The 18830-nt window shown below is 39.5% G+C and overlaps 1 protein-coding gene and 1 long non-coding RNA gene across 8 annotated transcripts in view; one reads left to right on the forward strand and one right to left on the reverse strand.

Moving 5' to 3' along the window:
• The window catches only part of GRIK1 (glutamate ionotropic receptor kainate type subunit 1), a 404603-nt gene that overhangs the window by 119735 nt on the left and 266038 nt on the right, over positions 1-18830 (reverse strand). For all 7 annotated transcript variants that reach the window (XM_009202388.4, XM_009202391.4, XM_009202387.4 and 4 more), the window contains exon 4: positions 15331-15512. In XM_009202388.4, coding sequence (XP_009200652.2) covers positions 15331-15512 — 182 coding nt within the window. The remainder of the gene's footprint in view (positions 1-15330; positions 15513-18830) is intronic.
• Positions 1-18830, forward strand: part of LOC110742688 — a 147180-nt gene that overhangs the window by 103144 nt on the left and 25206 nt on the right. The window lies entirely within an intron of this gene.

An 18830-nucleotide genomic window follows, 5' to 3' on the forward strand; every position in this document is an offset into this window, starting at 1 on the left:
AATTGCTTCCACTAATATGTTCTTCTAATAAAGCTCATTTCTTTTTTTTATTTTCATTTTATTTTTGAAACAGAATCTTACTCTGTCACCCCAGGCTAAAGTGCACTGGTATGATCTTGGCTCCCTGCAACCTCTGCCTCCTGGGCTCAAGTGATTCTCCTGTCTCAGCCTCCTGAGTAGCTGGGATTACAGGCACGCAACACCACGCCCAGCTAATTTTTATATTTTTAGTAGAGATGGGGTTTTACCATGTTGGCCACACTGGTTTCGAACGCCTGACCTCAAGTGATCCTCCTGCCTCGGCCTCCCTAAGTGCTGGGATCACAGGTGTGAGCCACTGCACCTGACCAAGGCTCATTTCTTAATGGATTTAATCTTATTAAACAACTTTTGACGTATCATTGAATTAGATTGACAGTTAAAAACAACCCAGCCCTTTTGTTAACATTATGTGTCTAAAATAGGCAGGGTGTGGAATGTCTGTTGATTTTGGAAGATTCCTAGTGTGGACGTCATTAGTACTGTTTTTCCAGTTTTCCAACTCAAAGGGCACATACTAGGATTGCCTTTTCTAGTCCCTTGGGCTTGGGTAGGGGTATGTGCTGGTTCTAGCCAATGAAGTGGCGATAATTCTGACATATGTCACTCTCCAGAGATCTCAGTTCCCTAATATCACTAGCATTGTTATCAGTGCCGGACCAAGCTGTTCATTTTTGAATAAATACATTTTTTCCGTTTCATGAATACTGCAAGTCATGTAAATCGTCTTGTTTACAACTTTGTTTTGATTGCTAGGAAGTTTAGGGTCAAAATTATGGGTCTTCCTTTGGCAACTAGTCAGGAGCACAGGGCATGCATTTTTTGTGTGCTAATGTTATCCAGCTTTATGTCTTTGTTACCTACTTTTCTCCTTTGTGCCAACTCTCCTCCCTTATAAAAACATTTATTAGTTTGTTTCAAATATAATTTTCTAGGCAGCTCCAATTCTTTATAGAATGAAGATATTACAAACAAACAAATAATCATGATTGGGACAAGTCAAATAATTTTTCCCCATATAAATGGGTGGAATTCTTCAGATCTGATGTAGCTGAGTTGGGTTAGAGTAATGAAAAAAAGGTTTCCAACAAAACAGTTTTTCCCCCTAACTCCAATGATCACCACTGATAGTTAATTCTAATCTATATTGTTACAGAATTAATTATAAGAACTCAAAAGACATCAATACCAAAGGACTTAAGCTCCTGCATACTTAGGACCTTCCATTCCATCTAGATAACATAATCCTTAAATCAGAGGCAGGGGAGTGGCTTGTACCTATTGTAAATGCTTTCTCCATATCATGCTACTCTACATGGAAATACTGTAAGACTATTCCATTGTTTCAGTAGCTAAAAAATAATTCCTGCTTTATTTTATTTCCAGTAAATGGGTCATCAGAAGGCAGAATAAAAACTCAATGCCGGCCAGGCGTGGTGGCTCACGCTTGTAATCCCAGCACTTTGAGAGGCCGAGGTGGGCAGATCACCTGAGGTCAGGAGTTCAAGACCAGCCTGACCAACATGGAGAAACCCTGTCTCTACTAAAAATAAAAAAATTAGTCGCACGTGGTGGCACGTGCCTGTAATCCCAGATACTCAGGAGGCTGAGGCAGGAGAATCACTTGGACCCAGTAGGCGGAGGTTGCGGTGAGCCGAGATCAGGCCATTGTACTCCAGCCTAGGCAACAAGAGTGAAACTACATTTCAAACAACAACAACAACAACAACAAAACCTCAATGCCAGCTGGCTCTTGAAAGGACAATTCTAAGGCCCCATTGTTACCAATATATCCTGAGACACAGTCTTTGCTCACTGACAACAGTGATCCCTCATTGGTCCAGTTGCTTTCTGGAGTTTTTGCCACAGAACGCTCATGACCTTGTTCACAGTGGTATTGACCTTCTTAGTCTGGTCTAGTTGTTCCTGGCTGTGATGATCTCTTAGATCTTGATGGGTGAAGTTATCACATACAGCCTGAGCAGCACCAAGGCCGTATTTTAGTTTGTCTTGTGAGTCCTCAATGAAGTCTAGGTAAAGATGACCAGGACGTAGTTCATAGGGGTCTAATGGCTGTGGTTGGTGACAGAGTCATTCTATAAAATACAGGGAAAGTCTTTGGCTCAGAGTCTTCCAACAACATGTGGAGGTCTCTTAAGAAGCCTGCACCATGTTTCAGTCTGATCATTTTCTGGAAGGCAATGCAGAGCTATGGAGACACCGACGAAAAATTTCTCTCCACAAATTCTCAGCAACCATCACTAAGGGAATCCGTATATCACACATAATTGGTCTGCTGTTGCTACTGTGGTAACAGAAACTCAGAATGGAACCTGGAGTGCTCCTGAGCAACTTTGAGGTGTTCTTGTAATATTTATGGTTTTTTTTTTATTACTGCTTTTTTCCATTGAAAAATAGGCATCTTGGAAGTTTATACTGACTAAGCTGAAGTGTATTTCTCTTTTTATAGCCTTTCTCTATATCAGGATAAATTCTAAACCACCAGACATGGTTTGTAATCAATAATTTCAAGTGAATAACTTCCAAATGTGTGAACATGCAATGTGGCTAAAATAATGGTTTCACCTCAAGATAGAAATAAGGTATTTTTGGCACAAGAGTCTTCAGGAAACCAAGTGAATGATATCAAGTCTCTGAGCAGCAATTTTAAGAAGAAAGTTTGAGCTTCAGAGTGTAGCTCTTTTTTATTTGCTAACTGTAATATTTTAGGCTATATCTATACTATCCTCTGAGCCAGATGCCTCTTTGGCCATGCAATTTTTAATGGTGGTCATCAGTAAAACAAGGTAGATATAAAACAGTCTTTAGATCAGTGTTTATTGCTATAGAAAGTACATTCATGCCACATTGAGTGATTATAGCTTACACCTACAAAAGGAACAGTGCAATGTACAGAAAATGGCATTAGACCCCACAGAGATCCTGATATACAGAAAGATACCCATCTCCTTATGGAGAAGGCTAAATAATGGTTCTCTAAAGATGTCCACGTCTTAATTCCAGAACCAATTCATGTGTTCCTTTACATGGAGATGGACTTTACAAATGTGATCAAACGGAAGATTTTGAGACGGACAGATTTTTCTGAGTTATCTAGGTGGGCCCAATGTAATCACAATGAAAACAGCAGGGTCTTGAGGCAGAGAAGGTGTAAATGGGAATGTGTAAATGGAAGGAGAGGGAAAGAGGGAGTGTGACGCAGGGCCACAAGACAAGGAATGAGGACCGTCTCTGTAAGTAACAAAAGGCAAGAAGTTGGATTTTCCGCAGAAGCTTCCAGAAGAAAAGCAGCCCTGCTGACAAAATGATTTTAGATTTCTGATCTCTATAACTATAAATGAATATATTGTTTAAGTCACTAAATTTGGAATAATTTGTTACAGCAGCAATGGAAAACCAATACATCTCATTTTCTCATCTTTCTGTGATTACGGCATATGAAATTGCCATAACCCTAACTCCAGTGATTGGTACATTACTGCAGCTTTGGTAACGTCAAAAACATGTGTCATGTTTTTGGAAAAATTGACTTTTTTTTTGGTTTGAGGTTGACAGCTTGCTAAATTTCTCTGTTTCCTCCATTCACTTACACGTGTTAACCACATGCATGTACACAGGTGATAAGCTAACCACAAGTCTAGGGTTTTTCCTTGCATTTGAAAACTGTGCTATACGATTTATAAATTCAGCCCCCTTTTCTTCTGCCTCCAAGTTAAACTACAGAAAAGCAAAAGGTATTCCACAAAGAGTTGATGAATTAAATAACTGTACTATTTGGAAGTTCTTCTCAGTCTTAACTCCTTTATAAGCTTCTCTCCCTGGAGGTATGGTCTGCAAGAGAAAGCAAGCTCATACTAATAGATATTAATAAGTGGAGTGGAAATCATTGGGGTTGAGTTTAGCTTAGAAGATGATCCTGCTAGAAGAGCCAGATTGCATCACCCAGGTGCACAACAGATGAGATTATGCTATTTAAGGAGGACAGACTGTTGAGAACAGAGCAGGAAAAGAAGATTTCCCATGGCAGAATGAAATAGGCAATCCGGTAAATAGGAAAGAATGGAACTTTGGGGGCAATTACATGAACCTAAAAAATCACCTCTCTGCAACATCTAGGGAAAATTGGTGGAAAGATGATATGTAAGACAGAATACAGGGGAAAGAAATTTTAACAGCAAATTATTGAACAAAATCTAGAAACTGGAAGGTAACAGAATAGTTTGAATTATTATCTACCCCAGATGATTCAGTGTAATCTTTTGGTAATAAGCTTCTTTCATAATGATGTTCATGAAAACTATACTTCAAATTTGCTTGAAAGTCACCTTTTGAAGGAGACACAGGGGCGCAGCCATTAAATGGTGATCTTGCTGGTCTCATGAGACCTCTATTACCCAGTAAAGTCTTCATGAGTCTGGGGCCTGATCTTCAACTTTTTGGGTGACTTGACTTTGTCAATTTATCTGAAAATTATCAGGCTTAGAAAACAGTTTATATCAGTGTTTCTCAGTATATTATTAGAACCAACAAGAAACTTTTCCAAAATACCAATGGCTGAGCCTCATTCCTAAATATTCTGATTTATTTTGTCTGGGGTATGTTTCAGGCATTGATAGTTATTAAAAACTCCCCAGGTGATACTTATGTACAGCCAGTGCTGAGAACCACTGATTTATATTAACCAAGCTCATATTTTTAAGCTACAACAATAATATTCACAGTGACTGCTTGCTGAGTGCCACAGCATGATGTTCACTACAGTAATAGGTTCTTGACATTTAATTGGAGAGAAAGTGTTATTCCTAATTTATAGATCTGAGAGACAAAGCATAGTTATAGTATCTGAACCCAGGTTTGATTTCAATCTTGGGATCTTAGGGCTTTATTAATTTCTTAATTGATAATAGGAGGTGTAAGTGGCAGGAAAGTTAATAATTTGCACAAAATTCTGCTGGAGTTTGAGAACCCAAATAAAAGCATATGGTTATTTAAGACCACAGTTAGAACCACAGGAGTCAAAGCTTTATCTTAACTAGGATGCATCGATCCACCCACCAGAGTTTGTTAAGTTTCCTGTCTACTTGTCAGGGAGCCTCCTGTGTAAATGCTGGACCCAGCTGTGAAAGGGCCTTCTTTGGACGATGTTCCAGGGACTAGGAGGTGCTTCACTCACAGTTCTTCTGTAAGAATTCAGACCTACCTTGATCTCCTATTATGACATCCCTCAAGATATCTGAATTAATTAGATACAGTTTTTCTTGTGATTTTAAATCCCTTTAGGTCACATTTGGAAGTAACTTTAATCTCCTTAATGGAGTAAGAAAGGATAGTTTCTAAAAATTTGTAACGGATTTTTTTTTTTTTTTTTTGCTAAAAGGGTATATTAGACATAATAGATATTTTTGTAATAGATGTTATAATGACAGTGGGAACAGGTGTGGAGAGCTCTGCATGCCATGCTAAGAAATGTGTCCTTGATTCCTAATGCAACATCCAGGGTGGGGAGGGTGGCACTCAGCAGCTTCAAACATGGAGGTATAACATCGGACGTTTTACTCAGAATGAATAGTGTTTGAGACTATGCAGAGGATGGTTAGGAAACAGGAGGGGAAAGGAACTTGTGGCAGAGAGATCAATTATATTAGTACAGAAAGAAGATGATGAGAGATAGAGAAAAGGAGGTTGAATCTGAAACATATTCCGAGGGCAGAAAATCTCCAGTTTGCTAACTAATGAATGTGAAAGGTGAGAACAAGTAAGGTGAATTTCTTGGGTTCTGGCTGCAGTAATTGGACAAAATTTCTTTTTCTTTTTTTTTTTTTTCTTTGAGACAGAATCTCGCTCTGTCGCCCAGGCTGGAGTGCAGTGGCGCGATCTTGGCTCACTGCAAGCTCTGCCTCCCAGGTTCCTGCCATTCTCCTGCCTCAGCCTCCCGAGTAGCCGGGACTACAGGCGCCCGCCACCTCGTCCGGCTAGTTTTTTTATTTTTTAGTAGAGACGGGGTTTCACCGGGTTAGCCAGGATGGTCTCAATCTCCTGACCTCTTGATCCACCCGCCTTGGCCTCCCAAAGTGCTGGGATTACAGGCGTGAGCCACCGCGCCCGGCCAATTGGATGAAATTTCTAGTCACCAAGAAAGGGACAGAGGAGGAGAAACTGGTTGGTTAAGGGAAGAACGAAAAGGGTGCAAGGTGTTAATTCTAGCATGGAAATGTAATTAGGTCAGGTGAGATCTCAAGGAGACTGGTATGTTAGGCTGAGAAGAGCCTTGGAAACCATTGTTATGATGTAGAGCAGGGAGTGATGTAGGGAGTTAGAGTTGGGAAGCCAGTTCTAAGAATTGTATCACACCTGTAGTTTTGCCTAGACACAAGACTACTGCTACTAATGACAACGATAATCTTTAAGCGAAATATTTTATATATTGGTGATGAGCTTAATACCTTATATTTAATCCATTGTCACATTTAAATTTTCTCAAATAATATGACATATGTACTAATACATTGCCTTTCTAGAGAAGTGGAAAATAATGAATCACCGGATCCTTCACTAAATAATGATCTCATCTAATACATTAGAGTTTTTAATGATATTGTAATTCCCCTTTCACCCCAGAAGATTCTTTGGCACATAGAACTCCATGGGCCAAAAAAATACCTGGCACATAGTTTGGCTGGATAAATGGTGAAAGTTACATTTCACAGGATTACCCTTATAGCCGAGAGGATTTGGCTAACAGTCATGGGAAAAGTAGGAGGATTGATAAAATCTTGCGTTTATGAAGGGTTGAGGAAGTAGAAAAGGTTAACCTAGCAAAGTAATTTTTAAACCACTTTACTGTGCAGGCTTATTTAGAAAATCTGATGGATACTACAAACCCCTTTCCACGAAAAAGGCACATCCAAGAGCATGCACATTCCTACAATTTTGAATAAAGTTGAAGTTCATTGATAAAATAGGCTTAAGATGTGCCCCGGCATACACATCTTCAAATACTCTTCACAATTTCTTCTAAAGTACCCCTGCTTCCACTGCAAGGAAATTTTTTCTTCTCTCCTACTATAGTCAAATGTTGATATAACTGGAATTAAGCATTAGAGCATTTTTGAAGCATACACATATACGGTTTTTCTCACTTCCCAATTCAGGTTGAAGCAAATCTAAGTCCTTTCTTAAATTGACTTTTTGGAGGCCTTTGAGAATCCTCAAATGGATATCCCGGACACTAAGAATATGGGCAAATTGCACAAACCTTTAGTAAATTGTTGGTTATCCACAGATGTCAATTAATCCTTGTATACATTTAATAATATACCCATATCTGTGAACTGCTCCTTACAACTAAAACTAACTATGTGTTCAGGGAATATAAATAGATGTTAATATCAGCCTGAGAACAGCATAATTAGGATGAGAAAGTAGCGCCAAAATAATTATATAACATACTACAAATTATCACCAAATTAGTATAAATTGAGATTCATCATTATTACATTGTCAGGATTTATCCAAAGTAATGAACTTATCAATTACCTGGCTCAAAGACTATCAAAGGACTGGAGAAACTTTAAGAAAGAATGAACTGCTTAATTAATTTCCCATTTCTTTGAGAGCCTACTAAGTACAAGCAAGTTCTTTATATCTAAACGCCGGTAAGAGGATTCTTGGTCACGTGTGCATGGAAGCTCAGAGCTGATGGAAATATTAGCAGGCTTTGATAATGTTATTTATAGATGAGGTAACTGAGTTGAAGAGGCATCAATAGAATTTCTCGAAGCTGCCCGTTTACAGGATGTGAGCAATGCGGGTGATGTGAACATCATACTCTGATCTGAAATTCCAGACCTGTCATTGAGTGTGTGACCTGAAGCCTCATGTTCCTCATCTATGACATAGACTATTTTGAGAGGATAAAAAGAGATCATTCCAGTCAAACACACAGCACATTATGCATGCAGGGAATACTAAATAAATGGTAGTTATTTTACTCTGTTAGGGAAAAAGCAGAACTTGCAAATGGGTCTCCCAACTTTCAGTCTAAGATTCTAGTCACCGTCCCTCACTGGCAGGAATATACCTATATAACAAACCTGCACATGTACCCCTGAACAGAAAACAAAAGTTCAAAAATAAATAAGTAGGTCATGCGCAGTGGCTCATGCCTGTAATCCCAGCACTTTGGGAGGCTGAGGCAGGCAGATCACCTGAGGTCAGGCGATTGAGACCAGCCTGGCCAACATAGAGAAACGCCATCTCTACTAAAAATATAAAATTAGCTGGGCGTTGTGGCACATGCTTGTAATCTCAGCTGCTTGGGAGGCTGAGGCAGGAGAATCACTTGAAACTGGGAGGCAGAGGTTGCAGTGAGCCGAGATCACGCCACTGCACTCCAGCCTGGGCAACAAGAGCGAAACTCTGTCTCAAATAAAATAATAAATAAATAAATTAAAAGTTTTTTAATTAAAAAAAGAAAGTACCTTTATGGTATTAGGCCAGTTTGCAAGCATTGGATAGTTTTACACTTGCTACATTCATTTTCAAGGTCTTTTTTTGCCTTAATGGGGCAGAGGTTTGGGTTTTTATTCTTGTTGTTGCTTCCACTATTGTATCTCCAACACCTTCAATCGGTGCTCAACAAACAAGTATTGAATAAAAGAATAAATTTCTCTACGATATCCCTACCACATTCTCTACTTGGCCATGGGACATTTGATATAATTTGCATTTCTTTTTTTTTTTCTTTTTTATTATACTTTAAGTTCTAGGGTTACATGTACACAACGTGCAGGTTTGTTACATATGTATACTTGTGCCATGTTGGTGTGCTGCACCCATCAACTCGTCATTTACATCAGGTATAGCTCCCAGTGCCATCCCTCCCCGCTCTCCCCTCCCCAAAATAGGCCCCGGTGTGTGATGTTCCCCTTCCAGAGTCCAGGTAATCTCATTGTTCACCATTTCTTAAGGAATTGTGTAAAGCTAGACATGATTGGATGTTTGAGAATAAAATGAAACACCTTCATTCAAGAAGTGCAAGGCTTAACTAAAATATGTTTCAGGTTGCAATAAGACAAGAATCAGTTGACATCTTGTTGTACACAACAGTTGCAGAAGGGGTTACATTTTTTTTTCCTTTCAAAGCCTCAGATAAGTTTTAAATCCCACACCTGCCACTTGCTAGCTCTGTGACCTTGGGCAAGTTACAAAATCTCTCTGGGCTCTGTCAGTTTCTTCTATACAGAATTTTCTCATAAACATTACATGACTGATGCATTTAACCTGTTTAGCACAGTGCCAGCCTCTGGTACGTGTTCAGTATAAAATGGCCCCTGAGGTCTTTGGCCTATTCTATGTGTTTATGATGAAAAAAATGATTGACTTATAGATCTGACTTGGTGGGCACGTGTTTACAATCCCTTAGCATAGTGTGCCATGCTTGACTTGATGTTTTCTATCATGAGAAATCACGGCCAATGGTTGCTTCTGTCTTATCTAAATGAGAGATGAAACCAATTTAACCATCTCTGTTTGCCATCATTACAGCCACTGGGCACAACATACATGAGGAGAGAATCAATGCACAAAATTATTTGATTAACTAGCATTGTCTTTGCACTTCCTAGCAGAGGAAAACCAGGCATTTAAGAAAACAAACAACAAAAAACTGTTTTCTTCCTCAGCCTTGTTTTTATGTTAATTGAAAGAGATAAAAAACAAAAAAGTGGATGGGGGGCATGCAAGAGCATGCAAGAGCATGCAAATGTTGACAGGAGAAAGTGCAATATAGCTGTACAAACTATTTTGGTGCTAAATGTTTTATGGAGACTAATGGCTCAATTATAGCTAAATACTCGTTGCCACTAGCGTTGTGGGAGAAAAAACCTTCCTCGATTTGTTCATATAAAGGAGAGAGCAGGTTTTCTGAGTGTGAAACAGTGTGTTCATGCTCACCTGCTGGCCATTCTCCAGCTCAGGAAATTGGCCCAGCCCCCAGGGGGCTTCCCACTGAATGGAGCAAGGCAGTGCCACCTTGCTTTTCATCAGAGAACCATTAGGAATGGGTGCCTGAAATAGCGATTTGCTCACTCAATCCTACTATAGATTTAAAAGTAACTAGGCAGTTCTCCAAAGAGCCGAATTTATTTTCAGGAAGTGAAGTCACAGGCTCAGATGCATTACAGTTTCTTAATAGTATAGGATTTCACAGTTGAACAAAGCCTTTCTTTCGGGGTAACAGAGGCATGGAGGAGCAACTCACCCAAATGTGCTTGGCAGGGATGAGAGTATAGCAGACTCACTGGGGCAGAAGAAAATATGACTTTGGGGATGATATGACTGAAAGAATCTAGAACAGTTCTTGGCTCATTCGTTCGTTTGGTTCATTTATTCATTTGACAGAGTTGTACTGAACACTCGTTATGTGTCAAATAATGTAGTAGGTGCTAGGGATTTGGGGGCAAAGGACAAAGAAGGTTTCTGTCCTCTTGGAACTTACAGTGTAGTAAGGGATATGGATAACACATGAGTAAATGTGTTAATTCACTATGATTTTTATTGTGGTGACACAGCAAACTAAGTAGAGTGAAGGGATATAGAGAATGAGAAGGGAGCGTCCTCTCTTTTATCTCCCAAGAGATATTCATGAAAACTTAGGTGGGAATGACTGGGAATGTAGAGTGTTCCCGGATTTGGCAACCGCAAATGCAAAGGCTATGATGTGGGGAGAAAAGGCTGTGTCACGTGGCCAGAAAGGATGCCTCTGAAATGAGTATCAGATACTGGAGGCCAGCAAGAAGGCTGGAGAGAGAGGCAAGGTCAGCTCACGCAGGCCTTGGTACTTTCTATATATTTAAGTGTATGCTCAGTATATGGTAGATAAAATTACCTTAGCTTCAATTTTCAGTTGCAAAAGAGGAATAATACCAATCATATTAGAAGTTCTTGGGTCACTTACGTGAGATGGTTGCTTAGCACCCAGCATCCTGCTAGGCACAAGTTGGGAATTCCATAGGTAGAGCTTTCTTGCCCTTTGCTTCATTCTTTAAATTCATCTCATTTCAGCCATTCCCTCAGTAAAATCACACTCGGTGTGAATGAGGGTGTATAAGAAGGATAAACAGCAAAGAGTCAGTGAAAGAGTAGTTGGACTTGGGGAAATGAGAGTAAGGAGGAGCAGTGGTTTCCACAGTGAAGGCAGGTTACAGAGAGAGCAGCATCTTTTCAAAGCATCAGGACCATGCTGCGAGGTGGTGGGTGGGTACGTTGGGGAGAGGACACATGCAACCTTCTGGTTTATGGAAACTTTCCAACTGTAGAAATTCATGAAGAAAGTTCATATGAAAGCCCTATCTTCTGTAGCCTAATCAAGTCTTGACATTCAAATTTCAAATGAATTTTGGAGAAATAACTTCTCAGATTCTCATCATATAGTACTTGTTCAATATGAATAGAAATAATTACTTTGCTGGAGTAATTAGCATGCCCAAGAATAACTATAGACTTTTCCCCAATTTTTACTTTTGGATAAATGTTAAATATCTTTAAAGTGCCTTTGATTTCTTCTTAAGAATCATGGAAAGGTGGGAAAATATGATAAAGATGCAGGGAAATGCAGGATAATGATGGCAAACGCACATAAAGAGAGTACCACATTGACCTGGCAGAGAAATATTCTTGGCAGTGATTTCAGTTACCAGAAAAGTAAAAGCTATTAATACTAATCTTATCTAAAGAAGACCAGCAGCATATGGTTGTGTTTTTTTCCAGACATTTCTGAAAGCCTACTTCAGAATAGTCATCCATACTGCTTGGGGGCCCTTCAGAGTAAAGTGAGCACACGGGCTCTGAGATGAGGCAGTCTGGAGACCACATCTCAGCCTAGCCAGGCTCAGAGAGTGATCTTATATGGGCCACTTATCCTGTCTGAGCATCAGTTGCCTCACCTCGAAAGGGAGAATACCCAACTCACCTCAGGGGGTGGTTTGAGATTGATGCTATGATCATGTAGGATGCCATGCACCTTCGTTGGTACCTCTTAGGACCCTCGGTAAAAGAGGTAAGTCTCCTTCCTTTCCTTTCCTTGGGTTCAAGGATTAGTGGAATGGCAGCCAGAATCAGGAACCAGAACTCCTGAGTCCTCAGCCTCCCTAGGGAATCTCTTAGCCGACAAGTCTCTGTTTCTACAGGTTTTTCCCTGGGGCAAATGGAGCAAGTTAAGCTGGATCACATAGAGTGCTTAGGCCTTACTTTGACTAGAACAGAAAAGTTCTGATGTCTCCAATATCCCATTTCAAACACATCCGCCTCTGGAGGTTCCAATGAAGTCCTGTTAAGCTGACCCGAGTCCTCTGTAGTTATTCCAAAAAGAGCAATTGCCCTTTTACATGCAATACAGGAGGAATTTCACGCTAGGACCTTTAAAAAAGGTTCTTATCTCCAAAATATTTGCAGATTATTAGTCTAGAACGAAAACTGGATGAGCCGTCTCTTTAGTGTCTTCCTCCAAGCCTCACAGCCCCTCTTAACACTAAAATGATTAGGAAAAGCAAACATAGGCTAAAACATAAGAGAGAGGATAGAGAGAAAAACGTCTGTGTCAGTGGCTGGCACAAAGCTGAACTAATCCTACTCCCTGCTGTCCCAGCTAGACATTTCTTGAGAGTGCTGCTCTTAGATATTTTGCTTTTGTTTTCGTCTTAATTGTCCTTTGAATGATGTCATCCCCAGGCTACTAGGAAAGAGCCACTTCTATCAAAGGAACTTCAAGTCCAAATTTAGTGAAATAGAAGCAGCCCTTCCCTGCCACCACCGTACACTGTTCTTGCCTATTCCAGACCTGCCCTTGGGAGAGGTGTGGCCAGTTATGTGAGACAAATGAGTGTCTAGCAAAGAGAAGCCTCATCAGCAAATCATTCTCTTAAATCTAACAGACGTCCTCAACCTCTGTTACAACAGGCTCCTGGGAAGGGAAGCTTCTTTGCCTTTTGAGGGCTACACATAAATCTGGGTGTTTTTCTCAGTTCTGACCCACACACTTCATTATATCCTTTAATGAACTGTATTAACATTCTTAAATGAAGTCTTATGATAAAGGATTACTGATTGCGTTTCTTTACCTTTAAAGTTCTTCAGTTGTTGACACTACTGCCACATGCTTGCTTGCTTTATTGAGAGATAATTTTAATATCTAAAGATTTGTTAATGTAACTATAGCGTAGAATTAAGAAACCAATACTTTTCTGCCTAACAGGAGTGACAGCATGTCATGGTGGAGAAAGCACTGGATGTATGACTCGCGATGTCATTTTATATCTTGCAAAGTGTGAGAATTAGATATGGTGATGTCTGTAATTGCTTTCAATGCAACTTTGTGTTCCCAGCTTTTTATTTTATTTATTTATTTTTTGGGGGACGGAGTCTCGCTCTGTCACTCAGGCTGGAGTGCAGTGACATAATCTTGGCTCGCTACAACCTCCACCTCCCAGGTTCAAGTGATTCTCTTGCGTCAGCCTCCCAAGTAGCTGGGATTACAGGTGCCCATCACCACACCTGGCTAATTTTTTTTGTATTTTTAATAGAGACCGAGTTTCACCATGTTAGCCAGGCTAGTCTTGAACTCCTGACCTCAAGTGATCCTCCTGCCTTAGCCTCCCAACTCTAACTTTAAATAGATTTATTTTTTACTCTAATCATCCAGCAGATAATAGAAACATTTGGTTAACTTTTTTGACTGTCCATGTTCAGTGCAATTAAAAACTCAATTCTGAACTCAACGGTTGTGTGGAGGTGCTCTGCAAGTGTGAGATGGAGCACCAGAGAGTCAGGCCAGATGACTATTTGAAAGGAGCTCTTTCTAGTGATTCAAGAATCCACAGTTCTGCATTCCTGTGGAGGGGTTTATCTACTTATGAAATCACCAGCCCTTACCGTCAACAACATAGCAATCCCAGACCTTTTAAACAAAAGAGTACAATAACAGCTTGTGTTATTTAGATAAAAACATTGCCTATGCCACAATAACGACTTAAACATAAAGAGATGGCGGGCAGACCACATAAATAAAACCTGGCTATTTTTTCTTTCTTCCAGGTTCAATCATCTGATCTTTTATTAATGCTAATATTTTAACATCTATTTTAAACATCTCGCTAGCCTTTCCAGATGTGTATTACAAGATGTTTAGCAGTACCCACTAGTTGCCAGTGCAGGACCCTGTTCCAAATATGACACCCCGAAATGTCTTCAGACATTGCTCTAAGTTTCCAGGGGGCAAAATCATTCTGGAGTGAGAAGTACTAGTCTATGCTTTTTTTTTCTTCTAATTCTGAATTTACTTTTTTGGTTTTTTTTTGAGTCAAAGTTTCGCTCTTGTTGCCCAGGCTGGAGTGCCTCGAGTGCAATGGTGCGATCTCAGCTCACTGCAATCTCCACCTTCCAGGTTCAAGGGATTCTCCTGCCTCCACCTCCCAAGTTGCTGAGATTACAGGCATGTGCCACCAGGCCGGCTAATTTTGTATTTTTAGTGGAGATGGGGTTTCTCCATGTTGGTCAGGCTGGTCTCGAACTCCCAACCTCAGGTGATCCCACCTGCCTCGGCCTCCCAGTGAATTTGCTTTCTTAAGCATAAGACCAAGTGCTCAGAAAGTATTGTTCTATTGTTATTATTCTGAACATTACTCATGTCTTCATTTATGTAGGATTTCACAATTTACTAAGTATTTCCACCCACATTGTCTGTGGAGATTAATGCATAGCAGTTTATTGTCTACAACAAATTAGAAGAGGCATCTTTTCTGTAACTGTCCCTGTATGCCTTTTTTTATTGTGTTTGCAATCCTGCATGTTTGACAAAAGGGGTCTTGCCATGAGGAAGATGTATTTAGGACGAGTCAGGCATTGTGTAAATGAAATCTGGCACAGTCTTTTCAAGAGACATGAGAGAGAGAGAGAGAGAGAGAGAGAGAGAGATGTTTAATCATCTCGAAATGATGTCCTCCTCTCATCTTCTGCTGGTAGGAGTCACATACCACTTGGTCCACCCATAGAAGCACACATTTACAACTAAACACTCACATACAGCTTCACCAAAGCCCCATGAACTCTCTGAGCCTCTTGCCTCTTTAAAAGGGCTCTGAAAATTATAATCTTCAGCCTAAACTGGACTGCTGCAGTTGTATCATGCTGCATGAAGTGAAAACTAGATGGCATTTTTGAAAAATAGAAAATAACATTTCTCCCACACTTCCACCTCCTCCCTAGCCCTCTTACCTGCTTAAGGATTTCAGCGGCTGTTTCATGTGAACAATCAAATATCACATAGAACTCCTTGCCTTTCTTCATCTCCTTGAGTAAAGGCTTGGCATCTTTATTCCCAGAGGGCAGCTGGCGGATTTTGATTTTAATATTATATCTGGAGGGAGCTTTGATGAGCTCTTGTAGACGAATTAGACCTAGAAAATGACATCCAATCATGCAACAGAGACTGTTCTGTCGACAGAGTATTGTTTATTGTTATCTATAGTTAAACTTGTTTCAACTCCAAAATGTACCCACTGACCACCTTCCTAACGGTTACACTCCTGACTTCCCATTTGTCACTCATCTTTCTGTGGTGGATCATACTATTTCCCCTTTGTGGGTATGTGTGGCTTGGAAGCATAATTTTCTCAGGAGCATTTTAAATTTATTTAGAATGCAACTGTCCTTCCCAGCTTTCAGCAAACACCTCCCATCTTTAACAAATCAAGCCTGCAACTGTAAAACTCGGTAAACAAAAAGTTGGTTGAAGTTTCCAAAAGAGTTCGATGAAATAGATCACACCTGCTCACTGACAAAGCCAATAGAATATGGAGATTTGTCGAGGCTATAAACTTCTGTAAGCCTTTTATTAAGTATTTATATATAAAATACTCTTAACCAGCTAATTAGTCGGGCTGCTCTATATAATCTTTCAGTTCCTGCCATATAAAGTATTTGTAAATGGCTCATGCTCATTACATTTTCTTCCTAATATATTTGAATGCTAAATGGGAAAATCCTACTTGATTTTTTTAAAAGACCATAGAATTTTTAGAAATTATGATCATAAAAGCAGAAACAGAATTTTAAAAAAATTCTCTATTGGTTATTGCAACAAAACATATATGTCTAACTAACTTGATGGAGAATGTTTGGTTTACCACAGGTGTGGATGTATTGATTTGCACTGTTTCCCAATAGAAGTGCTTTACTAGGGCAAGGAAAGCCACTGTGTAAAAGACTCCCTCTTATTTCCTCTAATGTTAACAGGTGCTCACTATGCTGCACCTTGGCTCTCAGAGTAAGGACTTCTGTCACACTGAAAAATTGAGGGTTTTTGTTTGTTTGTTTGTTTTGTATGCAGTTCTGTGCCTTCAGGGTTTGTCAGCTTTAGGTAATCAATAGGGAATATTAAGCTTCATGAGTATTCAGATGAAAATTGTGATATGTTCAGTGCAGGATTCAGCATGGATTCCAGCTACTGCCAAACTCATATTTTTCTTTTTCTTGTTTTACTTATGTAGCTACTTTTTTTTTTTTTTTAACTAGACGGTACATTTTTTTGTGTGTGGCTCAAATGAGGAAAGGTTTCTCTGCCACCATAGTTAGGTTTGATTCTGATGTACAATAAATGTATAATGATATTGAACTTCAGAGTTAAATGTGTGGGAGTGGTAGAATGGGAGGGTAGTTGCTGTAGAACCTTATCAAGATTTAGGGCTCATGATCTGATATGGCTTGGCTCTGTGGCCCCACTCAAATCTCATCTCGAACTGTAATCCCCATGTTTCGGGGGAGGAACTTGGTGGGAGGCAATTGGATCATGGGGGTGGATCTCCCCCATGCCGTTCTTGTGATAGTGAGTGGATTCTCACGAGATCTGATGGTTGAAAAGTGTGGCACTTCCCCCCTGGCTCTCTCTGTCTTTTCTGCCAACATGTATGACATTTCTTCCTTCCCCTTTACCTTCCACCATGATTGTAAGTTTCCTGAGGCCTCCCAAGCCATGTGGAAGTATGAGTCAATTAAACCTCTTTTCATTATAAATTACTCAGTCTCAGGTAGTTATTTATAGCTGTGTGAAAATGGACTAATACATGAACCTTTTCTCTTTTTACACAAAAATTGAATTGCTAGAATAACAGGCTTCCTGGATTCTTGCTCCTTTTCAAATCAGTCAATGTGGTTGAAGTCCCTCAGGTACTTATAATCACCTGCTTGTCTTCTCACTTCCAGAGCCACATCCTGAACTACAGAGAAACATTAAAAATGAAAGAAAATATAGAACGTGTGTTCATATATTTGTTATTCATAATATGTGTTAATCTTTGAAGTAATCCTATGATGTAACCATTATTCCTATTATTATTTAAATGAAGAATTCAGGGCCCAGAGTAGTTAAGTAACTTACAAAGATAGTTAAGAAGAATCCTGGATTAAAATTGCTGTTTGTGAATCCAACACTTAATCTTTTGACATCACCATCCTGCCTTATAAATACAAGTTGTTAGTGCTGAGGGAACAGATACGGCTTAGGACTGTTTGATGAGATGGAGAAAAAATAGAGACTTCAGGCTGCCTGAGTTTCTCTCCTGTTTTCTCTTATCACCCACCTGCTTTGCAATCACATAGATTTTTTTTTTCATGACTATAACCACGAGGGACAGTTTAATGTGGTCTCTAAATAACATGGAGAAAACATTTAAAAAGTGCATTTCGTGTGCTGCAATGAACTGCTCTCTTTTTCTGTGTTGAATAGAATGTCACATCTTTCTATCATGATGACTTACATATTTATGGGATTTAAAGTTGACATACATTTTCTCACTTCTTTCATTTATTTTTATGGGAAAACATTTGCTGGATGCTCATTAGATGCCAAGTTTCATGTTAGGCCCTGAGGGTGCAAGACAACACAAACTGCTTCAGAGTCCTCACAGCCAGGAGGAGAATTTTATCCCTGCTCTCTTGGGGTAGATGGGGCATCAATTACCACTTAATTTTACAGATTATGAGCTAAGGCTGCTGCAGGCTGGAGTAACTTGCTCAAGGTTATATAGCTAATAAATGGCAGACCCAGGGATTAAGGCCAAATCCACCTTCTGATACCAAATTTAGGGCTCTTTCCTCCAAATCAGTGGCCCCTCCCAACTTCAGGATCTCTTGTCAACTGACTGAATGAAAAACTAATTAACAAGCTGACTAATTAACTATATTAATAAATAGCTATATAAGTAAACAGAGAAAGAACATTTTAGACCAGCACACAATATTAAATCCTTATTTGGCACACTAGACCATTAATAAACACACACCCCCAAATGTGACCATCAACTTTTATAATTGTTTCATAAAAGAAGGTATATTTTAATACCAATAGAGGAAATGGGAGAAAGACTAGTTTCTAATTGGAATAAATTTATCTTTTACAAAAAGCTCACTGTTAAACTCCTACTTTTCTCCTTTTGCCAGTATATAGGTAAATTGGCTTCAGAAAGGGGGAGGATCAGCAGATTTAAAGATTAGGGACCGAAACTGGGGTGAGAACAAAGAACAGGGAAGGAGTGAGTTTTACATTTCTCTTCCTGAAGCAATTGTTTGCTTAAGAAAAGCCTTTCTGCCTTCATTAGCAAATGATGGAGAATTTACAATTCAAAAGACACAGTAGACAACATTTAGAGAAAGCTTTCCCTTATATTTGCATTTTGCAGCAATCCATCAGTCATTTACATTTCGTTGTAATGAGCAGT

This window comes from Papio anubis, chromosome 4 (assembly GCF_008728515.1).
Source record: "Papio anubis isolate 15944 chromosome 4, Panubis1.0, whole genome shotgun sequence".
NCBI lineage: Eukaryota > Metazoa > Chordata > Mammalia > Primates > Cercopithecidae > Papio > Papio anubis.